The sequence below is a fragment of the Eumetopias jubatus genome, unplaced genomic scaffold (genome assembly GCF_037043125.1).
Source record: "Eumetopias jubatus isolate StellerSeaLion01/CBP00866 unplaced genomic scaffold, mEumJub1_p1.0 scaffold_17, whole genome shotgun sequence".
NCBI lineage: Eukaryota > Metazoa > Chordata > Mammalia > Carnivora > Otariidae > Eumetopias > Eumetopias jubatus.
In genome coordinates, this window is record NW_028274823.1 from 31,738,951 (window position 1) to 31,763,873 (window position 24,923).

Below are 24,923 nucleotides of genomic sequence, written 5' to 3' on the forward strand. Positions count from 1 at the left end.
GTTGTTGAGCCGCAGCGGGGAAGCGCGGCCCTGCGCCCGCGCTCCGCTGCCCGGGATCCCGGGCCAGGCTCCCCCTGCGCGGGCGGGCCGCCGCGTGACCAGCCTGTGCTGGCCGCACACAGCCCTGTGGGACGGCGGTCACCAGGACGGGGGGAGGGGCAGGAGGGGTGCGCGGAGCAGCTGACCCACGCTGGTAATTTGGGAAGAGGGCTGGCAGGAAAGAAGAAGACACCTCGGTAGGAAAAGCCACAGGGCTGGGGCCAAAGGGCTCCAGGCTCCCCTCTTCCCTGAACCTACCCTGGCTCCGTTTTCCTTCTCTCCTAAACATTTCAGACACAAATAGAAACAAACATCACCAATAGCAAAAACGACTTTTTTATTGCAGTTAGCTTGTGGGTGTCCCGGATCGTACGCAGAGGAATGGCAGGGTCCTCAGCCCTGGGTGCCGTTCTTATGACCCTCCGGCTGCATGCAGGGGACAGCCCTCGGGTGCCCAGCTGGCCTGGGGCCGGTGTTTACTGCGCTGGCACAGGCTGGGGGGGCTCCTGGCCACTCTCGGCAGGACCCTCCGGCCCGTTCTGCTCTGACCCTGGCTCGGGCTCAGGGTGCTCCAGAGCCTGCCGGGTGTCAGCTTGCCACAGCTGCACCAGGTCCGTGGGAGTCTTTCCTGCCTGGGGGAAGCAAGCGGAGATCTGGTCACTGTTCAGAAGTTTGTACCAGGAGGTTCCCTCATCTAGACCAGGGGTTGCCACGAGGGGCAATTGGCAACGTCTAGAATGTTTGTGGTTGTCACAATCAGGGAAGTGGGAACTACTGGCATTTGGTGAATAGAGGCCAAGGATGCTGCTTTAACATCCTATAATGCCCAGGACAGTTCCCTCACACCAATTATCCAGCCCAAAATGTCAATAATGTCCTGGTTGAGAAACCCCCACCCACTGCCTCCCCATATCTTCCTGACTTTCCCATTATCCCCTTAGTCTTTCTCGAGTCAGGGGTGCCCTCCCATTACCCCCTCTTTCGTGATTGCTCCAGACCCCAGAGAAGAGCTTCGACTAGGGCACGTAGGACCCTGAGAGAACTCCAGGCCCACACAGTGTGCTAGGGGTGGTGGTGCCAACAAAGCACTCAGGTTCCTTCCAGCTGTGTTCCTCCATGATTTTGGCCTCCCTGGGCCTAGACATTAGGACCCCCTTTGATCTATTTGGGGGCCTTTGGGAAGCCCTCTTACTGTCCTTTCTGGCCCTTTCTCTGCACTTGCACTCTGGACAGAGATAAGCATAGAGAGAGCTGGGAAGGTGGGTGGGCCCCAAATTCCCAGGGGTCCAGAGAGACCCTCCACGGTGAGTGTGCTCCGAGGGCAGGCTGAGTCTTGCTCAGTTCTGTATTTCCTCTGAGTGCCTAGCACAGAGCCTGAGTGAGTGGTGCCCACTAATTACTGAATCAGGGAAGCAATGAACTTACCAGGTTCTTGGTCATCATGTCAGCCCCGTGCAGGAGCAGCAGTTTGATGATTTTGTAGCGGTTGAGCCTCACAGCATCATGCAGGGCACTGTCCCCTTCCTAGAGCAAATGTGACACTCAGTATGGCCCACGGGGGCATATGGGAGCCCTCAGGCTTCCTGCACCCCCAGGATGGGGCTGAACAGAAGGGAAGCTGGACACTCACTCTGTCTTTGGCATTGATGTCCAGGCCCAGGGATAGAAAGTGCTGCACAATCTCCACGTGCCCTGTCCGGACTGCCACATGCAGGGGGGTACTCAGCAGCTGTGTGGGAAGGAAGCAGGAACTGCTGGCTGAAGGGGTCTGGACTGTGGTGCCTCCGGGAGGGAGGCTGTCCTAACTCCAGCCTAATCCCTTCCCCAAGTCCTAGTGCCAAGGCCTGAGCCCCGCAACGACTGGGAATGCTACAATTTCCACCATCCTATCCAGGGGTCTACCTCGGAAGCATGAGGTGCCTCGTCCTCTGGGAGGCCTTCTGTGGTTTCCCTCTCACCCAGCTGTTCACTCCTCTGCCCTTCTTTTAATAATTATAATAGATGCCATTTACTGAGAAGTAACTATGTGACAGGCATGGCAAAAGCTTATAAAACATCAGCCTTATGCTGAAAAAATAATTTACATACATTTCCCCCATCTAATTATATAGGACTTCTGTAAGACATGTGACAGATAAGCCACAGAGGCTCACTAGTTCAAGGTTACACACAAAGGAATGAATGAATAGAAAAATGGTGGACGAATAAACAAGCCAACAGATGAATAAATGAATGGTTGGATGGATGGACAGACAGATAAAGGATGATGGAGGATGGCACGGATGAACAAATCCCACATCTTTTGGGTGATCCCAAAGCCCCCTAAATAGTGGATTTCTTCTCCTCCCCTCTCCTCTGTCCTTTCTGCTCCCATCCCCAGATGCTGGTCCCCAAGGACCTACAGGTGATGGCCAAGACCCCTCCCTAGGCTCTGCAGCCCCTCTAGAAACCAGACCAGCTCACTATCCTCCTGCTTCCTGGGCTTGTCTATTCTCTGCCCCTTGCCCTCCCTCCCCAGCCACCTAATACCTATGAGCATTATTGCCTCACCTTGTCCCTCATGTTGGTGTCTGCTCCTCGGCTTTGCAGGAGCTCTACCACCTCCAAGTGGCCGCCGCGGCAGGCCCAGTGCATGGCTGTGCAGTCCAGCTGGAAGGGAAAGATGGGGCTGTAAGGGAGAAAATGCCCTGGGGGAAAGGACCCCGGCCAAGAGGGCAGGAGGAATCAAAGGAAAGGGGGCAGGGAAGGGGCAGGGGCATGCCTGTGCCTGGGCAATGGACTGAGCAGAGCAGGGGAACCCTCAGGTCCAAGTCAGGTTTACAGAGGATGGCCCCAGGCCATACAACCCACTGGAGGTGGGGCCTGGCCCCAGAGGAAGCCTGTTTGTCTCCTAGCTTGGCACAGGTTTGCACGGAGAGGGAGTCTATTGGTGCTGGGCCCACCTCCTACCTCCCACCCAATAGGTTTCTCTTGCTCACCCGATCCTGGAAGTCCACAGTGGCCCCACGGTCTAGAAGCTTCTCCAGGATCTCCATGTGACCTTCCAGGGAAGCTCGATGAAGTGCTGTCCGGTGGAACTGTCCCCAGAGAGACTGTCAGGGCCTGATCTCTCCCAGGCTGAGACCAGGCCTTACCCCATTTCGATTCTGAGCCCTGTGCTGGGTCCCCATAGCTTCCATGTTCTGGCAGCTCCTTCATGTTCTATCCAGACCAGCCTTGGAGCCCTCTTATGCCCTGGGAACTCTGACCTTCTCACTGTCCCCCACCCCCAAGCACATCAAGCTAGGCCTTGACACAGGCTGTTCCCTCTGCCAGCAATGCCCATTTTTGCCCTTACTTTCTGTGAGTGCTTGATGAATTCTTGCTACTCCTTCAAGAGGCAGGGCAGCTCAAGTGCCATTATCTTGAAACCTCTAGGCCAGAGCTGCCCCCAGGGGACCCAGAGAAACAGTGAGAGGGGAATGGAAGGCAGGCCAAGTCTTACTAGACCCTGTTTCCCCTGAGTCCCTAGCCCAGGGCCAGAAGGGGCAGGTGCGCACCCATGACTGATTCAAGGAAGAAATGAAATTTAGCATTTTGCTTTGGTCTCTTGAAACACTCACGCCATGAGGCATATCTTCCCACAGTCAAGATCTGGCTATGTGCCAGTCTCCCTCTACTCTCAACTCTGGTCTTTCCTTTTTTGCACTCCCAGCACCTGGCACAGTGCTCAGAGGTAGGAGGGGTTTGGATAGACCGAGAGGATTGAGACTCCCGAGTCTCATGGAATGGAAGGACCATGTAGTCTAAGCCCACAATGATGCAGGCTGCAGAGGGTGACCATTAAATTGCTTAATCCCGGGAGATGAATATGAAAGAGCGCTCTGCCAATGTGAAAGAGGCAGTTTCAGGGAAAACAGGAAAGTATGAAGGGTGCTGGGAACGTTTTGAAAACCATGGTGACGGTTGCACAGCATGGTAAATATAATTAATGCCACTGAACTGTACACTTAGAATGACTAAAGCGGCATATTTCATGTTATATGTATTTTGCCACAATACAATAATAAGTTTTAAAAGGAAGCGTGTTATACAATGCAACACAAAAATATCATATCCTAGCATGTGCTTTATAGTTTTTTCTTTCAGTCAGTAAATACTAATCGAGGCATTAATATTCCATTTGGTCCCCATGACATGCTCTGAGGGAAGGAGGCCATTTTACAGAGGAGGAAACTGAGACACGGAGCTAGCTGAAGGTCACATGGTTAGGGAGTGATAGAGATGGGATTTGAGCCCCAAATTCTTGGTTTGGGCTCTTTTTTACTTAATTCCATTCCTCTTTTTTCCCTAAAAGACCACATGACATTTGTTACTCTGGAGGTAGTTCAAGTTGCAAAGGGCTTAAGGACTTAGGTAAATTCCTGCATGGGCAAGGTGGCATCCCAAATCTTCTAAGGGCCCCCTTCCCAAAGGACACCCAATGCCTGTTCTCAAACAGGCCCACCAGTGGGCGGAGTGGGGGTGGCAACTCTGAAAGGGAGGCAGGCCCAGGTGCAGGTAGAACATCACCTGATCACAGGTGTCCGGGGAACCCCCATCGGCCAGGAACTTCTCAATGACCTTCATTTTCCCCTCCACGGCCGCTTTCAGGAATGTCTCCTCTTCCACAGGGCCAGTCTGGAAGGCATGAAACCAGTAATGGAAGGCTGCCCTGCAGTGGTCAGAGGCCCTCCTGGGCTCCCCATGCCCCCTGCCGACACAGGTGCCTCCCCAAGACCCTTACGATCTCCTCGGGCTCTGGAGGTGGCTCCTGGGAGGCCATCAGTGCTTCCCGCTTCTTCTGCTTGCGTTTTTTCCGCAGTTCGATGAGGTTCTGGATCCCACCCACGTCGATGATCTCCCGCCGAAGATCTAGGGATGTCTTGCGCACACGCTCTTGGCCCTGCATGGAGGTGGCTCATCAAACCCCATGCTGGGGCCTTGGGGTCCCTGAGCTACGCTGGGGGAGGAGGATAGAGAGAGCTTCTCAGGAGAGAGAGAATCCAGGTCTAGCTCTCCCGCCCAGGACTAGGAGAAGCAGATGAGACCAGGACACAGAGGGGGACCAGGGGACAAGGGGAGACCCGAGGGGACTGCGTAGAAGCTGCCAGCTTTGAGCCTTCACGTAGGTGAAGGGTAGGAGGAGGGACTCTCAGAGGTAACCCTCCGCCCAGGCCTTCAGAATGGAATCTGAATCCTCAGCTTTCCATGCAGTTTCATTTGTGTGTGTGTGAGATCATACGAGTAATATAGAAACAGGGGCACCTGGGTGGCTCAGTCAGTTAAACTTGTGCCTTCAGCTCAGGTCATGATCCTGGGGTCCTAGGATGGAACCCCGCATTGGGCTCCCTGCTCAGCGGGGAGCCTGCTTCTCTCGCTCCCTCTGCCCCTTCCCCCGCTTGTGCTCTCTCTCTCAAATCAATTTTTTAAAAATTAAAAAAAAAGCAATACAGAAACATAAAAGGTATGAAGAGAAAGCCCTTCCCTCCCAGAGGTAACTTCTATTATGGCTTGGTTGATGCCCTTCAAATAGCATCCTATGGGATCATCTTCCACAATAGTGCTCTGGAAACCCTGGTTTCCTTGTACCAGCACCGAGGTCTCTCCAATCAGCACCCTTAACATGGGCATGGTGCCCTGCTGTATTGCTACCCAGTCAGCTGGGGCTTCCGATAGGGGCTTCCAAAATGAGTCCATCCCCTGGGACCTTGTACACATGCAGATTCTGACTCAGCAGGTCTGGGGTGGGGCCGGGAGATTTGGCATTGCGAGCGTGATCCTGGGGAGGGGCGGCTGAGATAATGGTTTGCATACCTCACCAGGGGGAGCAAAGCCATAACTGCCTGTCCTGTCCCCTGAGCGTGGAGCTTGGGTTCTCCTCACACATTACCTTAACCTTCTGTAAGGCCGGACTCTGAGCCCCGTGGTGCTTCTCATCCTCCAACACCAGCATGTCCATGGGCAGCTTCTGCTGGGCAGTTCCTCGGAGTTTCTGGTGAGCCAAGGAGAGGATGGGCTCCAGGACCTGCCCACAGCACCCAGGGAGGCAGGTAGCCTCTCCCCCAACCCACTCCAAGGAAACCCCAAAGACCTCCTACTGTGTGACCTCAGAGCCCTTCTGAGCCCCACTCCTGACGGGTCCTGGAGAGCCCCTGGCCAGAGCCAAGCTCCCCATAGTTCCCCAATTCCATCCCTACCCCAAGCTCAGCTCAAACACCTGTCCACTGACGGTTGTGTGTCCTTAGCAAAAGAAGTTCAGGGGCCACTGGAATGAGTTTTCATGAAGTTAAATATATTCCTCTTTCAAAGCACTGAGATGATGATGATGATGGTGGTGGTGGTTTCTTTGTTGCCATTAAAAATTCGCATTGATGAAATGATTGTGGTAAGAATTGAGTTATTTTTCAAATAGATTCATGTGTCCATACAAAAATTTGGCAACTCTCAGATACCAACTTTTTTTCTCAGATTTTACTGCTCCATGAAATCCTGGGGCTGGAAACTTGTTGTCAGGGAACCTGAGGACGGGAGCCACAGCTACATAGCCTTCAGTTTGAAGGGGCTCCTAGCATTGCCCTTGTTCTCATTGTAATTAGATGGGTGCAACTCCTTCCAAGTCTCCTCTCCATTTGTAGTTTTGACTTGCCTGGACTGCTTCCTCGTGGGCTCCTCCTCGGTTTTAAGGAAGCCACTTTTTGTGAAGTGCTGGCACCCCATCTCTGTGGGGAGTCCAGATGGCGGCTGGGGAGGAATGGCCACCCTTACAGAGCTCTCAGCTGCCTTGTTCCTTTCCCACTGAGCTCTGGTGGTATACTCCTCCAGGGCTGATTTCCCAGGCTGCTCCCTTCCGTGTTGGGCTTACATGGTTTGAGGTGTCCCTAGTGTTGGCCTCACCTGAAACACTGCATCTTCTTCCAAGAACAAGGGATGACCTTGGGCTGCAGCTACTACCGCATGTGGGACCCTGGCTGGGTTCCTCATGGAGCATCCAGAGGATGGGCTTGGGTCATAATCATTTTGGTAACCCTAGCAGCTATGACAAGGTCTAGCATATAGCAGGTGCTCAGTGAATGTTGGAGAATAAATGAATGAATGAGTGAATGGATCATGACAGGGGGTGCCCGGCATCTCTGCCCACCCCTAAGTCCTCAGTGATGACCTGACCTAGTTTGCGCCCATGACAGAACCCCAGCTCAGGGGCTTCCAGACTCTCCTTCGCCTCCCACACCAAGAAGGGGGAGCAGGCAGGACAGAGGCTCTCCTCTGAGAACCTTGATGGGCTGGGACCTGCTGGGAACACCTAGAGACTCTTGGTCTCACTAGACTCTCTAGTCCTTTGCGGCAGATTTGTCTTTGGGGGCTGACATACAATGAGAACTCAATGTTTACTGAACTGGGTGCTAGTGGGTGAAACACAAAGAAACAAACTCCCACCTTACTTTGTGGATCGTTGTACAGATTAAATGGAAGGATGCCTGTACAGAGCTTAGCATGGTGCCGGACACGTAGGAGGTATTTGGTGGGAAGGCTGGCTCTGTGGGCACCCAGTGTCCCAACAGCCCTGCTGCTATATTTGTTGGGTGAATGAATGGATGAGGACTGCTCTGTGTCCCCTTGCTGAAGGTCTCTGTGTCCAGCGGCAGCACTCCAGAAATGGCCCAGCAGCATGACTCACCTACCTGGCCCCAGGGGGCGAGTGGCATTCCTAGAGATCCAGGGGTGCCCCAGCCCGGCCTCAGCCCAGGGTTGCCCCAGCCCAGGGTTCAGCCCAAGCTCTTCCCCCACAAACCTGCCCCCGCCCCCGCCCCTGGTCTTCATCTCTTCTTCCACCAGAGCCCCGGTCCTTCCCTCTTCCTCACCCCCAGTCAGTCCCTCTTTTTTTGAACGCAGCCTACCTCCAAACTGATTTATCTCCTCCCTCCCATTCCTGTTAGGGCCAGTCTTTCCCCTCCAGCGTGTCCTTCTCAGGCTGTCCGAGCTGCCTTCCTAAAATAGGTCAGATGGCACGACTCACCCTCACTCAGCAACACTTAGGGTCTCCCCACTGCCCAAAGAATAAATGTCTTTCCCATGGCCCTCGCTGGTTCGTGCCCAGCCTTAGCCCCTACCTACTATCAGACTTTCTCACAACAGTCCCACCATCATTCGCCCAAACTTCAGTGCCTTGTCTTTTCCTTAGCCTGGAATTCCCTCCCTTCCTGATCTCCACTCACTAGCCTTGAAGGCCCCACTCAAATGCCGTCCCGTTCCCAAGAGTCCTTGAGCACCCACAGTCAGAGCGACTCACCTACCCTTTGTGCCCTTCCCTGCTGACTTAACAGCTCTATTTCACCATTGCTTCACTCTGCCCGTTTCTCTGTGGACTTGCCCCCGACGGATGCTGGCTAGAATGACTGTAGGGCTGGTAAGGAGGCAGGGGCTGGCCCTACTGACCCTCTTATTCCTCACAGCACCTGGCATTTGGCAGAGCAGACTCTAAGTGAAATACCAGTTTAAATAGAACGAAGAGTGGACAAGCCTGCACCTCCCCCTCCCCCGACTTCTTTATCCCAGAGAAAATGCAATCGCCCAGAGCTGCATGCTCCAAAGGCCTCCCCAAGTGCGGCTGGTAGTCCTGGGAAAACCCATGCTTCCTTTCCCAGCACCCCTTCCTTGCTCTGCTCCCAGTCTTTATTCTTCTTCAGGGACCAAATGCTGGAGTTTCTCTCGTCTCAGCACCCCCCACCCCCGCTGAGCAGCTGGGAGATCTCAGGGCCGCACACTCCCACCTTCTCAGGCAGCACCCCAGCTGTCCTGCTCTGTGCAGCCAGGCCCGCCTCCTCGAGGCCCAGTTGGGTGGCAGGATCTCAGGAGCCCAGCTCGGCTCGCCCACCCCACTGTCTCTCAGTTCTTGGGGTCGAAGCCTCAGTCTCCCACTTCCAGCAGCCCCCTCTACCAGGAGCACCCTGGAGCTGGAATGATGCCATTGGGTCCCTGGGGACCTCTGCCCTCCTTCCCACTACAGATGTGTCAGCCAGGCTCTTGCCTCCCTTGATAGTAGAGCTGGATCTCCTTAGAATCCCCTGGGGTCCCCACACCCGTGCCCATACCTCATTCTCTTCCTCCTGTGCCAGGCGCTCCTCAATAAGCGCCGTGGCCCTCTGCACCGCCTCAGAACCCTCCATGGTGCTGTCTATAACCAGCCTCTGCAGGCCACAGGGCCTCGGGGGCTTTATAAGCCAGGCCACCCACCCCCACCCTGCTGGGCGCCTTTGCCATGAGCTCACCGGCCCAATTCTCCACCTGCCTCCCCCACCTGTCACCTTCACCCCGGGCAGCCCCAGGGAGCTGGGGGAAGCAGGGACGGTTTGCCCCCTCCCCCTCTCTGGCCTATTGGAACTGAAGAGCCCAGTGCCCCAAGAGTAGGGCTGCAGGAAGGAGCCCGCCTAGCCTCTGTCCTGAGTGCTTGGGTCCAGCTGGGTCTTAGCCACGGCAGCCGGGCTGCACGAAGGACCCACTGGCTGCCCCTAAGCCTGATGACAGTGCCACCTGCTGGACGCCTGGAAACTGCCCAACAAGTGCCAGTGAGGGGAACTGAAAGCCAACGGTGGGGACCCAAATACAGGCCTGTGTCCCCGGCTGTCCTGTGAACAGGATCTGCTCGCTCTGTGGTGGGGCAGACCCTGCTATGTCTGGGCTGGAGTGCCAGGGTGCTGCGCAGGAGTCAGGGCAGGTGCCTCCCTCTTTGCCCACAGCGCATGCGGGCCTTCGCCTCTCCGGGGTCCCACAGCGCCCCCTAGTGAGGCATCACTGTATGTGGCTGCATGTCCATTAGCCTCTGACAAACAACCTTGACCATCTGACTGTCTCACAAGGCCTCTGCAAAACTTAAAAGGTCTGGCTTCAAAAAGAGTGTCAGGAAGCCACCCTAAAAGGGCCAGAGTGCAGTGCCGAGTCCGGGTGACGACCAGCTCCTTCTGATCATCCTTTCCTCCTGGTTTCCTTGTCAGGCCACCCCGACCGGGGTCGCTGAGAAGGAAAATCCTCTCAGTGGAGAAAAAGCAGGCCTGAACTTGCTCAGCTCCACACCTAGAACTGTGGGAGTGAGCCCCGGGCCGCCATGACCCAGCTTTAACCTGCCAGTGAGCACAGACGCCATAGCTCTGGAGTTCCAGAACGCTCACGTGGCTCGCCCTTAGCTAAACCACCTCATCAGAGGTCCCCCTCGGACGATACGCACACTTTCCCCGAAAGAAGGCCAGGCATTGGCTCCTTTTTCTCTCTGGTTCCCTTGCTGGTAAGCTGACACCTGCTCGCAATCTAAATCCAAGATTTTGCTTTCACATCCCCAAGGGTGCAGTGCAGCATCTTCAGGATTCGGGCGCATACCTCAGCCCGGAGGGCCTGGCTCGGAGGCTGCAGCAGGCGACCAGCACCCTACAGGAGCAGACGAGCAGATTACTGATGCCACCTTCCTGAGACGCGGACTCTGCTTTCAAAGCACGTTCACATCTGCTATCCCATTTAATCTTCCCAGCAACTGAGGGAAGAGGCAGGGCGAGAGGCATCTCCTCCACATTAAGAATAAGCAAAGTGAGGGGCGCCCTGGTGGCTCAGTCGTTAAGCGTCTGCCTTCGGCTCAGGTCATGGTCCCAGGGTCCTGGGATCGAGCCCTGCATTGGGCTCCCTGCTCTGCGGGAAGCCTGCTTCTCCCTCTCCCACTCCCCCTGCTTTGTTCCCTCTCTCGCTGTGTCTCTCTCTGTCAAATAAATAAAATCTTAAAAAAAAAAGAATGAGCCAAGTGGGCTCAGAGGTTAAGGGTTTGTCCCAAGGACCCATGAGAACACAGGGCCTGGAATACTAGGAATTCGAAGCTCCCTACTGTCCGCTGCCACGCCAGAACTGGTTCCACAGCGGGGCTGGGGAGCCCACAGGCAAAGCTAGGCGAGAGAGAAGGAAGGAGCAAAAGGCTTTATTGATAAATATGCAGATATGTCTGTACACAGGGACCTGTGGTGGGCCATGGCCAGGCTGCAGACCCCCCCCCCCCCACCGCTTGGGTTACAGCCAGGAGATGGCCCCGTGCAGACCCCTGCCTCAACAGCACAGCCCTCCAGCCACCTGCCCGCTCCACCTCTGCCAATTGTGCTGAGGGGCAGGGAGAGGCAGAGGCCGGCCTCAGGCTCCATGCCCCTGGGGCTCACGGGCCATCCCCTCCCCTCCAGGGGACCGGCACTGGGCCCAGGGCAAAGTCAGGGAGTGGGGGCAGGGGAAGGGGACAGCAGCTGCTTCAGACCCTGAGCAGAAAACCGGAGTGAGCACAGCCGGCAGCACCAGAGGACAGATCTGGGCTCCAGGGGCCTCTGGGCTGGCGCTCGTGGCTCGAACCTGCTGCGGGAGAGAGGCAGGGTGGAAGGCCCCCGTTCGCCTTTTCTCCAACAAGGCTGGCAAAGCCTGTGTGTGGCAGCACTGCTTCCTGGGTGCAGGGCACCGGGGGCCCCAGGGGCCGGGGCACCTGGGAGGCAGGGCCCCTTCACGGCTGGCCCAGCAGCCACGCGGCCGGAGGCGCCCCTGAAGAAAGCGACAGCACGTGGAGGCAGGGTGGGGGCACCCAGTGCTCAGCCGGCGGGGGGGCCTCTTCACCCCGAAGAAGCCTCCACGGCTTCTCTTCCCAGGGGTCCGCGGGCTCCTCAGTCCTGGGGCGGCGGGGGCTGGTTGATGATGACCTGGATGACAAAATCTTTCTGGATCTTGGTTTCCTGGAGTCGCGTGCGGTCTGTGAGCAGCTTCCCGGAGAAGAACCACCGCTGCCAGGACGGCTCGATGCCCTCCTGGGTGTGCAGCTGCCTCTTCAGCTGCCCCACCGTGTCGGGCAGGCTGGCGCTGAGCCTCACGTCCTTGCCCGTGGAGAGGCGCACCTTCAGGGGGAACTCGCGGCGCACCCCGGGCGTGGGCTCAGGCGGCTCCAGGCTCTCCTCCTCCGTGTGCTCCAGCAGGAGGTTCACGGGCGGCGACAGGCAGTAGATGGGCAGCTGGTAGCGATTGCCCAGCTCATCATAGCATTCACAGAGGGTGCCTGGGTGAAAAGTGGGGCAGTCAGAGTCTGCTTGGGGAGCCCCACAGTTCCCGCGAGGAAACCCTGACCCCCAATGTCACTGTAATTTGGAGACGGGGCCCATATGGGAGTCACTAAGGTTAAATGAGGTCACCTGGGTGGGGCACCGATCCAACAGGATTACTGTCTTTCTAAGAAGAGACGGTGGGGCAGTATGTACGTGAGGACATAGCAGGCAGGTGGCCATCTACAAGCCAAGAAGAGAGCCCTCACCAAAAACCGAATCAGCTGGCACCTAGGTCTCAAGCTTCCCAGCCTCCAGAACTATGAGAAAGAAATTTCTGTTGTGCAATAAGCTACCCAATCTGTGGTGTTTTGTTAGAGCAGCCCGAGCAAACTAATACACCTGTTCTGGCCACCCCACAGTCCCTGAACCCACCCTACAGTCAGTTGTCTCTGGGACAGGCAGCTGGGAGGAGTTCAAGGTAGAATCAGGAAGATGTGGGCCGGCATCTTGGCTCTACTAGGTACTGGCTTGTTCAATGCTGGCAAACTATGTAAGCATTCCATTTGCTCATTCAACAACTCTTTCCTGAGCATATGTGCTGGGTGCTGGGGTTACCAGGGTGAATGAGAAAGCACGGGCCCTACTCTTCATGGCTTATAGCCTGGTGGGCCCCAGTTTCCTTCCTGCACTGTGTATTGCACACAGTAATATATTTGTTACATCTTGAGCACCTACTAAGTCCCGGGACTGGACTAAAGGCTGTTCTGCATATCTTGCTGAGTCCTAACAACCATCCTATGAGGTGGGGTATCCCCACTTTACAGGTGTAAGTTCCTGAGACTTTAAAATGCAGAAGCTCCCTGCTCAGGGACACACTACCAAAAACAGAGACATTTGTTAAAACCCAGGTCTGTGACTCTACTGTTCACTGTGACCCTCTACATTGCCCCATAAGGCCGTTATGAACTTAAATGAGATACTACGGTAGAAGCTTCTAGCTCAGTGCCCAGCACATAATAACTCACAACAGAAGGTTAGTGCCTCAGATGTTCTGTGATCCCAAAGTACCCTGAGCAATGCTAGCTGCTCTCATCACACTGCTCTGAGGTCAGTCGGTGCCCTTCTATCCCTTCATTAGACGAGCGAGGATTGTGTCTCACTTTAGTTTTTGTCCCCACTCCTGGTGCATGCTCAGTTAGGGCTGCGTGAATCAACAAGCACATGGCTACCCTGGCCACCTAGCAGCTTGGATAAAAACTCCCAATGTGTGGCCGGCCGCCAGCTCTCTTCTAGCCGAAGCAGCCTGACGGCCCCCAGCCCAACGGGGAGAAAGCCCGGCCCTGCCTGCTCACCATGAGGCAGGGTGATGCTGGCTCCATCCAGGATGGCCTGAGCCAGCTCATGGTCGTTGGCCTCGGCTGCATAGGCGGCGGCCTTGAGGGCGTCCCAGATCTCCTTGCGGCCCTCAAAGGCAGGTGCCGTGTCCCAGAACTCATCCCGTTTGCTCCGCAGCTGCCCGTCAGTCATGGGGTAGTCACTCTTCCACTTCAGCCGCTCCTTCTTCAGGGGCTCATTGCGCCCTGGGCAGGACGGGAGGGACAGGCTGAGTGCCTCTGAAGCCAGGCTGCGGCCCGCTCTCTCTCCCGCCCCTCCCCTGCCAGCACCCTCCCACCCCTCCCCTCCCCAGCAATGGCTCGGAAGTATTCCGGTCTCAGGGCCCTTTCCTGGCAGCGTCAGGGAAGTCTGGAAACTGCATACACCCAACCTGGGGATGTAAACAATTTTTGTCAGCAGAGCATGTATCACCTCTTTCTTTGATTATAAAGGAGTACATGTTCAGTAGTCTTAAAAACCTGGCAAGAATGTCAATGCGTGAGAGTAACGGTGGCCATTTAGGGGGCAGGGCGAGCGCTTTAAACCCACTGCTCATCTGGTCCGCAAAACCCAGCAGATGGGCCCACTGAGGCCAGGAGAGCCCATCATTTGCCTGAGGCCACATGGGTACAGATTTCACACAAGACATTCTAAGTGCTGAGGCCACCCTCCGTCTGCGCCATGCTGCCACCGGGGAAGAAACGACTGCAGAATTCCACTATGCAGAAATAACCATCGTTGACACCTAAACATATTTTCTTTCCCCCCATTTCTCTCAATATAGTTGAGTTGATATTATTTTTTTAAAAGACTTAGAGAGAGATCAGAGAGTGAGCGCGCGTGCATGAGCAGGGGTGGGGGTTTGTGGCAGGGCAAGGGAGACAAAGTTCCAGGCAGACCCCCTGCTGAGCACAAAGCCCAAAGTGGGGCTCCATCTCACGACCCTGAGCCGAAATCAAGCGTCGGGACGTTTTATTGACTGAACCACCCAGGTACCCCAGTGGAGTTGATACTACTAATTTTATTTTTTTCTATTCCTTGTTACAGAAAGGACTTCACATTTCTTCATGCCAATATACAACTTTATTTTACAGTTACATTACCGTCAATGTGTCAATGTATATTCCCATCATTAAAAATGATAAACTGCAACATCTATATGTTATTAATGTCCTACCATGTAGTTACAAAATACATTTTTTGAAAAAACCATAACCAACCAACCAAAAAAACCCTGCAGCATCTGAAGAGGAAAACAATTCTGTTAAATGTCATTTTTCTTGTTACCTGGCCCCAAGTGACTTCCAAGACAAGTCGAGACTGAGGGCAGAAGCATCTCTCAAAGGCTCTAGGAGGCTCAGTCCTTTCAGAGCTGAAGGCAGAATAATCCACAGGAGGAAGGTCTAAAGCCTGCGGCTCCCACTCTAACTCGGATCCTCCAGGCAAGGGGCCAAACCCAGGCTGGGGTCTGCCAACCAGGCTGCCCGGTCTGGCTGGGGCAGGGGAGGGGGCTCCTCAGGGGAACACGACGGCATCCTACCCCTACGAACTGTGTGAAAGAACCCCCTGCAAGCACTGTATTTATATATATTACCCCGGTTCAGCTTCGCAGCAGCCTTAGGCATTAAGGGTTTATAGCTTCTTCACAGAGGATGGGACAGGCAGAGAGATCCAGTGACTTGCCTGAGGTCACGCAGTAAGTGAGAGAGCATATATGGCTCAGGTCAGACTGAATCCACAGACGGCCCTCCTGCGGGTTTGCCGCTGAGGTGCAGGCAGAAAACTCTCAAAGCCAGACATTTAATTTAAAGAGCTCCAGGGATAGCAGAAAGAAACGCAAATCCTCTTTGTGGGAAAACAACTTTAAAGCAGGCCTCAAAGAACTCCCAGGATAAAGTTCCAAGGAAAAGAGATGATAGGGTCATAGTTTTTTGTTGTTTTTTTTTTTTATCACAACATACAAGGAAACAAGGCAATAGAAGCCAGAGCCAGCAAAAACGGCAGATGGAAGAATCAGACCGACAAAGATTTCAGATATGGGATTTATCAGACACAGATTATGAAATACCAAGTTTAAGAAATAAGTGAGTCTTAACCATATGAACAAGGAAAAAGAGATTATAGAGAATGACCAAGCAGAAATTAAAGGAACTATACTTCTAGAAATGAAAAACAATATTGATATTTAAGGGTCTAACATTTTAAGTCAGAATTTCCAGAAGGATACAACAGGAAGAATGGGAATGAAACAATATTCAAAGAGATCATAAAAATGTCCATTTTCTAAACTGTCCCATAAATTCAATGCAATTCCACTAAGATTCCTAACTGGAAAGCCCCCTCTGGCCCTGCCGCCGCCCCATGAGGAACTCGAGAAACTGATTCTAAAGTTGATATAGAAGAACAAAGCCACCCCTAAGGTAGAATGAGTGGGAGAACCTGTGCTTCCATTACCTGCACTAATTATAAAGCTGTGGTGAGAGGGCAGTCCTGGCACAGGGACAGACAAATGGGCCGATGGGACAGAACAGAGAGCCCAGAAATAGAGCCAGCATATATGGAAATGTGATTAAAATGAGAAGGAACACTGCAGATGGTGTGTGTGCAAGAAGGATGTGAAATAAATATATATATTCATTATATATATTATATATTTATATATATGTATGTTTCTGCCCCTGGTTTCTGATAATATTTGGTCTTTGACCTGGTTCTTGATATATAGCTCCTAAAACCCTTAAAATTTCCTGAGTGATAGGAATGTCTGATACAGAGCTCCTAAATCCCTTGGAATTTCCTGGGTGATACAAGTGTCCTTTGTTCTAATGAAGTGGCTCTTGGTGGGCTCTATGATAAGCTTGGAACTTTCAGCCCTATCCCCCATTCTCTGGTGAGGAGAGAAGGGCTGTACATTGAGTTAATAGTTGGTCATACCTATGTGATGACGCCTCCACAAAAATCCCAAAAATATGGGATTGGAGAGCTTCCAGGTTGGTAAACATATCCACGTGCTGGAAGGGTGGTGCACTCCAAGTCTGGGACAAAAGCTCTTGTGCTCAGGACACTTCCAGACCTCCCCTCATGTATCCTTCATCTGGCTATTCATTTGTTTTTATTTTATTTTATTTTATTTTATTTAGTTGACAGAGAGAGACACAGAGAGAGAGGGGGAACACAAGCAGGGTGAGTGGGAGAGGGAGTAGGGAGCCTGACGTGGGGCTCGATCCAAGGACCCCGGGATCATGACCTGAGCCGAAGGCAGACGCTTAACGACTGAGCCACCCAGGCGCCCCCTAGCTATTCATTCGTATCCTTTAAAATGTCCTTTCTAATAAATCAGCAGTAGTAAGTAAACTATTTTCCTGGGTTCTGTTGAGCCGCTCTACCAAATTACTGAACCCAAGGAGAGGGTCATGGGAACCTCTGATTTGTAGCCAACTTGGACAGAAGTTGTGGGTAACCTGGGAACCCACTACTTGAAACAGGAAGCTGGGGGCAGTCTTGACAGGTAAGCCCTTAACATGTGGGGTCTGCACTCACTCCAGGTAGTGTCAGAATTGAACAGAATTGTAGGACACCAGTTGGCATCCAGAGAAAATTGGAGAATTGCTTGGTGTGGGAAAAACACCCATTCATCTGGCATCAGAAGTGTTCTGTGTGATCAGTAAAGGAGAAACACAGGAGATTTTTCTTTATGATGAACTACTGATAAATGGTGTTAGGGCTATAGGTTCTCCTATATAGGAAAACATGAAACAGAATCCCTACCTCACACCAGCCACAAACATCAAGACCAGATCAGGGACTTAAAAGTGTGGAAGAGAAAGGATGCACTGGAGAGACAGAAGATTACAGTTTTGTCCAAATGTTTTTTGTGAAAGTTTGGCTTGGATGTGTTTTTGCTTGGATCAAAGAAATAGCTCTGCTTCATGATTTCTCTGGTCCTTTAGCAAGACCTCTGATCAACCAGGGTTCACAGTCATGTGGTGACACCCTCAAGGACTTCTGGGTGGTGTGGGGCTTCTGCCCCTCCACTCTCTGACCTAATCGTCTTTTTAATTTCTTGAGCTGATTTCTATAGTTTTCCTGTCTCCTTCCTCTTGGCCAGATGTCACTTTTTTTTTTTAAGATTTTATTTATTGGGGCGCCTGGGTGGCTCAGTCGTTAAGCGTCTGCCTTCGGATCCTGGGATCGAGCCCCGCATCAGGCTCCCTGCTTGGCGGGAAGCCTGCTTCTCCCTCTCCCACTCTCCCTGTTTGTGTTCCCTCTCTCGCTGTGTCTCTGAGAAGGCAGACGCTTAACGACTGAGCCACCCAGGAGCCCCCAGATGTCACTTCTTACTGGTCCCTGTCTAGCTGTGGCTCCTATGGGTAGAGGTCAGGCCCAGCTAATGGGCTCCTAATCTGCTGAGGGTTAAGAAAGCTTGTCAGTACTTTCGAAATCGAGAGCATCCGGTTTTAAGAAAAAGGCTTCCTAAAGAAGAAAGAGACTAGGCTTCAGGACATCTGTTGTTCCTGCTCAGATCCCCGCAACCCCTGCCCCATCAAATGGGGTTTGGCTCTGTTCCTGACAATTGAGGATACCTGAGGTATAAGCATGTACACACACCTCTCACTGTCTTCATAAGATAAAAATAGCCCCATGGTGTCCCCTTTCAAAGTCATCACCTGAAGGATGCTTTGCTCACATACCTGGCTTTCAGAGTCCCCTCCCCTGCATGTGGACAGTAGAATGCTTTCCAACTATCAAAGACCCACCCACAGAAGGGACACAGTGCAAGTGCACATCTGCAAGTATTAACAGTATCTGCCGTCACCCAGGATACAATGGTGTAAAAATTCCTTATCCTGGGTGTCTGCCTTCGGCTCAGGTCATGATCCCAGAGTCCTGGGATCGAGTCCCACATCGGGCTCCTTGATCAGCAGGGAGCCTGCTTCTCCCTCTGCATGCTGCATCCTCTGCTTGTGCTCGCCCTCTCTCAATCTTTCTCTCTGACAAATAAATAAAATCTTTAAAAAGTAAAATAAAATAAAAACAAATGGTATTAATGCCCTACTTAAAATAAAATTCCTTATCCTGTATGCTGGTCCTTTCAGACGGAAAACACTAGAAAGTATTAGAATGGAGTGGGGGGGTGGCGGTGGGAACAGGGAGGGTTGATGTCAGGAAAAGGCAGCCCGAGCAGCTGTGATGGCACCTCGGAGCCAGCAGGGGGCAGACGCAGCACCTCTGGGCCAGGTGCTGGCTCCCTCCAACAGTGAGTCAAATACAGCGTAAAAATACCCAGCAAAATTCTCTGGGCCCAAGGCAAGCCTGTGTGAGAGACATGCCAAGATGTCTGGATCCCTACAGTCTGATGCTTACAAGTCAGGCAAAGATACAGACGAAAACCGAAAAGGAAGGTTTTAATCCAAACATAAAAGCAAATTGATGAATATTTTTAATTTCAGCTACTTAAAAAAAACACAATGGTTTATAGTTAGTTGAGTCAAAAACACTGGGCAGTCGAGAGGGTGTGAACACTCTCATATGCTGCACAAATTCGTACAAACTTTCTGGAGGGCATCTGGTATGGTACCAAAAAACTCAAAAATGTGCATCCTTTTGGCTCAGATATTTGAATTTCCAAGAATGTATGCTAAGAAAATAATTGCAAGTATGTGGCGAAGGTTCATCTATGAAGCTGTTTAACTCAACACGGTTTTAAACAGGGAAAGCTAGAAACAAACTAAATGTACGCCAGCAGGAGAAAGGCTAAATAAAATCTGTGCATCCATGGCAGCCACTCTGTAATGCTGACTAATGTGGAGAAATGTCCACAAAACAGCGAAAAAAGGTTATAGAACAGCAAGTGCTCTGTGCTCCAGCTTCTGTTTCTAAAAAAGTATGTGAAATTACATATATTAAAAAGAATGGAAGGATTTACACCAAAATGGTAACAGTGGTTATAGCCGATTGGCAGTTACTAGTGAAAAAAAATTTTTTTTGCTTCTATTTTCCAAGTTTTCTACAACAGGCATTTATGACTTCAGCAATAAGAATAATAAAACAAAAGTTGTTAACAAAGTAAAGGGGTACATAAAGTTCCAGAGAGTGGCCACAGAAAAGTAGGGAAGAGTTTGGGTTGCTGAGTGAGAAGCCTTGGGGGGTTGGTGAGCTGTGAAGCCAAGGGCCACGGCCTCTGAGACTTCAGTTACTGGCGGCTCTGGGTAACTCTGTCCAGGGGCAGGGCAGGTGCTGCTGGTTTCTGCAGGAGCACCTAGTAGCTTCTACTTAAGTCTCTACCTGTCCTAAATACGCTCCAGGTCAAAGACAGAGTAAAACAAATGGTCCTTATCCTTAATGAAGTGGACAGAAGAGAGATTTAAAACACAACAGGAGATCATTCTGTAGTCAAGGTCCACACCTGCCTGGGGAAGTACAAAATGCCCACGCAAACGACGGGTCTCTGTGATTACGGCAGACACAGGGCGCAGCGAGAGAGCCGTGGCTGAGCAGAGAATGTAGGTTTCTGAGTTCAGAGTCAAAGCTGGAGTCTCCAAGGGTTGTCCACCATACCACCTGTGTTAGGATCTCCTGAGGTGCTGGTTAGAAAGGCAGACCCCAGTGCCCTCCTTGGACCCACTGAATCAGAATCATGGGGGCTGCCTAGCTTCTCTCTCATGCAGACCCTTCCCTGGGCTGGGCTATGTACTTGATTCCGACAGAAGAACTCCACTTGTAAACACAGCAAAATAGACGTGGAAATGGCATGCTCATCCACACCTTAAAGCAAGTGAGTTCAGTGGATCCCCTCCAAAGTTGCTGCGGAGAGCCGACTTGGAGAGGAAAGAGGGAGAAGAGCAGGAGGGCACAAGGACTGGGTTGGGGGAGGATAATGATGGTGGACGCTGTGGTCTGGTCTCCATAATGAATGGTGTCTTATTGATACCACCCCCAAGGGAGGGCACTGCAAAGACTGGGCGCGAACACTAAAGGTCCTTTCCAGTTTACCTGCAGCTGGTGTCTCTGAGCCTGTGTGTGTGTGCACACTAATACCACCTGCTTCACCCTGCTTAATTCAGAGAGACGCCGCCGAAGAGAGGATTCTCAAGAACCTATGGAAGGAAAACAGGCCCTGGCTACTTCCCTCTTCCCTCCCATGACCTCATAGCATGCTGGCCTGGTGCAGGTTCTCAACACGTATCTGCTGAGCTGAAAATGGGGCCAATGAACACCCAGTGAATGGGGTGGGGAGCCTGGTGGAGGAATCATGGCTGAGAGCAGCTGTGGACAGGCGGGGGACGTAGGGGAAAGGTCTGCATGAGAGAGAAGCTAGGCAGTCCTTTTGCCTTTTTTTTTTTTTTACGATTTTATTTATTTATTTGACAGAGAGAGACATAGCAAGAGAAGGAACACAAGCAGGGGGAGTGAGAGAGGGAGAAGCAGGCTTCCCGCTGAGCAGGGAGCCTGACACCGGGGCTCGATCTCAGGACCCCGGGATCATGACCCGAGCCGAAGGCAGACACTTAACGACTGAGCCACCCAGCACCCCAGTCCCTTTGCTTCTTGATAGCACATCTCAAGAGGTCCTTATTGTAGCTTTGGGGACTGGTACAACTGAGCCACTGGGAAGTGACACCAAGTCTGAGGCCAGCCAAGGGAACCAGAGATTTCCCAGGACAGTCAGTCCACCCAAGCCAGGAGATGGCCCTATTTATTTATACCTTCAGCAATCCCCAAGCTCTGTTTCCACACTTGGTTACCGAGCTCCATCCCCAGGCCCCTACTCCAGGGATGGAGCCAACACTGTCCTCCTCAGGAGTCCTGATTATGTGACAAGCCTGGGCTTGCTCTGGCTGGTGTGAGAAATGAGAGGCTCCGGGCAGAAGAAGGCAGGGACAAGGGCCTCCCTGTCCCAACATCTTGGGCTGCAAGGGCCCTTTGGTCAAGATGCAGACTTGACTATCTCCTCTTCCCCTCCCATCCCGATAGTCACAGCTGGGACGCAGGGAGCTGGTGCAATGGGGCTGAAGTATGGCACCTGGTGGAGGGGGTAATAGGTCAGAAAGAACATCAGACTCCGGGAGGATCAGCCCAGCTGGGGAAGGGTGCAGGCAGGGGAAGTGGAGCCCAGGTAATCCCTTCAGGAAGCGTGGTATTTATAGTTAGACTTAGCCCAGGATGACCCTCAGAGCCGGTAACCTTTGAAGGGCAAGTGCTGGCCCAGCTCTGCTAGCTGGGGCCTCCCCAGCGTGGGCCCTTCTTCCCCATTCATTCCCTCAGGCCCAGCTCCAGGGTCCAGGGAGGGGAGGGGGTGGAGCCAGTTGCTAAGTGACAAGCCAGGCTTCCTAAACTGTATCACCACCTGGGTCACGTCGGTCCCAGGTGGTCCTGGGCAGGGCTGAAGAATCAAGGCTCCTCTGGGAGCCCTGTACCAGGCTCTGTGGCAACGGCTGGCCCTGCCGTTCTCCGTGATGATCCTGTCCGTTCCCCCGAGGCTGGGACCACCTCCAGTTCATCTCTGGGGCCCTGGGGCAGGCCCGGGGTCTGGCACGCAGCAGGTCTCAGTAACCGTAACCGTTCACCCAGTGAGTGAGTGAAATGAAGTGAGCAGGCAGTTTAGGAAAAGTGGGGGGGCGGGGGAAGCTGGAGAGGGGAGAGGCAAGCTCTGAGTTCGGAGAGCAGATGGAGCGGTCTGGAAGAAACTCCTATAAGCAAGAGAGTTAGTTGGGAAGAAAGGGGGTGGCAGAGAGGGAGTCCAGGAGAGAACAAACCAGTTCTTGAGGTGCACAGGGAGGAAACCCGTTGGAGGAAGAGGGGCTGGATGTCAGAAACCAGGCCCAGTGAAGGCCTGGAACCTTCTCGGCAACTGGAAAGACGAAAGTGCAGCCAAGAAAAATAAACCTGCCCAGAGGCCCCCTGCTTGGGCAGTGGCTGTGCACAAGGGGGCACATACATAACTGCAGAGACAGTACGTGCGTTCACTGCGCTTGCACACAATGGACACATTTACTGGGGTGAGCTTAGGGGGAGCAGGGCCCTTATCTACTCCGCCTTGTGCCTCCAGCCTAGGACCCCCCTCCATATGTGGCCAGGCAGGGTGAAAGGTGGCCCCCCAGGGCCAGGCACTGACCAACTCTTCCCCGACCTGCGCTGACTTCCCCCAGCCACCCTCCTGTCCCATTCCCTGGTGGAAAACTCCTGGGCTGTCTGATCTCAAATACAGACAGAACCCCCAAATCCTCAGGGTCTGCTCTGGGATCTAACCTGCCATACAACCAACAGCTCCTTTTCTGAGGCTGGCTGGGATTCACAAGTAGAGTTAAACATTGAGTATTTGGGAAATCACTGTACCTCTCCTTGTTTTAGGTTCATATGAATTTAAAACAACAACCACCGCCCCCGCCACCCCAGCCAATTCCTTTCTTGTAGTGAATATATTCCTGTCTTCATCGTGTACTGATGTTTGTTTCAGGTGCACCAAAGTCCTGGCCTGAACGTGAATGGTTCCACTGCTACCAGCTCTAGAAGGAAACTTGATTACATGTGTTTTCTGGAAACCTAGATTACAGATAATTATGAGGTAAGAGACACATTCACAAACCTTCTCTCTCCAATGTGGCTATGCCCTCACAAACGGGCTTCAGATATGGGGGTGGGGGTGTTGCTCCAGCGACTGGCCACCTGTGTGAGCACGGGAGGACCTCCTCACCCTTCTAACCTCGGCGTTCCCATCTGTAAAGAGGACATAACCTCCATCTCGTGGGACTGCTGCAAGGATCACGGACACCACTCAGCCCGATGCTTAAAAGGCAGTACTATTGTAATTAGCAATCATGCCAAGCCCATAATGCCTATTACCACTGTGCAATTAAGAGAATGAAAGGTTACTATCCTTTTTTCCCCCATCACGTTGCTGTGATTTTGAAAACTTTGAAAACTCTTGCTGTTGTGAACTCCTGGTCTCTCCTTCATGGTGCAGGAGGACGGAAGGGCTAAATGAGATGACATCTGACAGGGACACAGAGCGGGTTCAATGTCTACCTGTTTCCTGGGCAGCTGCACAGCAGAGGGTCAGCACTTTTCCTGGGGCAGAAGAGGGAGGACGGTGGCTAATAAATAAAACAGAAACTCTCCAGAGGTTGCTAGAAAGGTCTCTGGTATCTGGCCAGCTCCCCTGGCTACCTCGGGACTCCAGGGAAGAGAGGTCATCTCTGCCACTGTGCTTTCCACAGCCCTGCTGGCAAGGAGGGTTCCCACGGGCTTGGTGGCCAGGTGCCTGGAGGCCGAATGGCACAGCCTGACTTCTGACACTGGAGACTCCCTCTCACCGGGTGTCAAGTGCCACCAGCCCTCTACTCGGACGTGCGTTGCGCCATCAGGACAGGTGCCCCAGAGCGTGGCAGGATCCTGAAGCCAGGAGTGACCTTAAAGTCAGTCAGCCCAGCCCCTTCATTTCATAGACGAGGAGACAGGCTCTGAGAGGTGTTGCGAACAGTCCCGCACCACACAGCTCTTGCCCATGTGTGCGCATGCTCGCGCGCGCGCACACGTGTGTGTGTGTGTGTGTGAGCGCGGGTGTGTGTGTGTACACAGTGGGGGTGGGAAGCAGATTCTTCCTCTCAAACCACTCCACTGCCAGTGGAAGCAGAATTATAACTAGAATATTAAAATGTCAGGAGTTTGAGAGGTGACAAATATGCCAACGGGAAAGCAGCAAGCAGAACACACATCAGAGCAAGTGTGGAGGTGTTAGGAGTCTGCCCCACCCTCTAGCTCCCACTAGAGATGAACAGAATCTAAGGGCCGGGCCCTCCCAGGACACAGTGGCCTAACTGTGCACCCGGGTCTCTAGAAACACAGACTCTAATTCTGCATGGCTGGTTGGGGGCTCAGTGATAGAGACCAACCTCTTACCCCACATAACACTCTTGCTGGGGGCAATTCACTTCTAGTGACAAGGTGCTCACGGTACCAAGGGGAAGCCTACTGCTTTGTGAGAACGGCCAAAAGGTGAGAAAGTTAATAATCTTACAGTCATCCTTCACTGAGCACTAGCTATGTAGCAGGCAGCAGAACAGAAACGCAGAGGCTGAAGGTCCTGAGTTTGGAGTCAGAACTGGGTTTGAACATCAGCTCCATCATAAATTAGTGAAGTGACTCTGGGTAAATGACTTCAGCTGTCTAGTCTCCTCTCCTGGGAAGCAGGGAGTGGTAACATCTTACTTCTTAGGGAGGTCGCGAGGATTAAACATATATACATATATATTAAATTAACTAACAGAGTCAAGAAGATTATATGTAATAAATCAACTACTGGAACACTTCCAGTGTGGTCTCCCTAGCACCCAGCCCCACCAGACTCTTGTTTCCTCAACGGAAGACACACACATACCCCAACACCATACTTGCCACAGAGCAGGCACTTATTATGGTCACTGAAATTGTTTTTGCCATTATTATTAT

At 52.7% G+C, this 24,923-nt stretch overlaps 2 protein-coding genes across 2 annotated transcripts in view; both read right to left on the minus strand.

Annotated features, from left to right (window-relative positions):
- Nucleotides 1-359: 359 nt before the first annotated feature.
- On the minus strand, nucleotides 360-9,239 carry ANKRD2 (ankyrin repeat domain 2). Its single transcript, XM_088019935.1, has 9 exons — nucleotides 9,150-9,239; nucleotides 5,951-6,052; nucleotides 4,805-4,963; nucleotides 4,591-4,698; nucleotides 3,018-3,116; nucleotides 2,590-2,688; nucleotides 1,670-1,768; nucleotides 1,465-1,563; nucleotides 360-671 (listed from the first exon to the last, which is right to left on the minus strand). Exons 1-9 carry the CDS (start codon nucleotides 9,222-9,224, stop codon nucleotides 516-518), a joined length of 996 nt encoding a protein of 331 aa, XP_087876061.1. The 5' UTR covers nucleotides 9,225-9,239; the 3' UTR covers nucleotides 360-515.
- A 1,756-nt stretch (nucleotides 9,240-10,995) lies between these two features.
- The window catches only part of UBTD1 (ubiquitin domain containing 1), a 55,177-nt gene continuing 41,249 nt past the window's right edge, over nucleotides 10,996-24,923 (minus strand). Inside the window, exons 2-3 of the mRNA XM_028099010.2 lie at nucleotides 13,454-13,681; nucleotides 10,996-12,115 (exon numbers count right to left, since the gene is read on the minus strand). Of these exons, the coding sequence (XP_027954811.1) occupies nucleotides 11,730-12,115; nucleotides 13,454-13,681 (614 nt within the window). The 3' untranslated portion in view covers nucleotides 10,996-11,729. The remainder of the gene's footprint in view (nucleotides 12,116-13,453; nucleotides 13,682-24,923) is intronic.

Coding starts and splice junctions, on each gene's coding strand:
- ANKRD2 (XM_088019935.1), bottom strand. CDS start 9,224: ATGGAGGGTTCTGAGGCGGTGCAGAGGGCCACGGCGCTTATTGAGGAG. Junction 6,053..9,149: donor CACAGGAGGAAGAGAATGAG/GTATGGGCACGG, acceptor TTGGCTCACCAG/AAACTCCGAGGAACTGCCCA. Junction 1,769..2,589: donor ACACCAACATGAGGGACAAG/GTGAGGCAATAA, acceptor CTTCCCACACAG/CTGCTGAGTACCCCCCTGCA.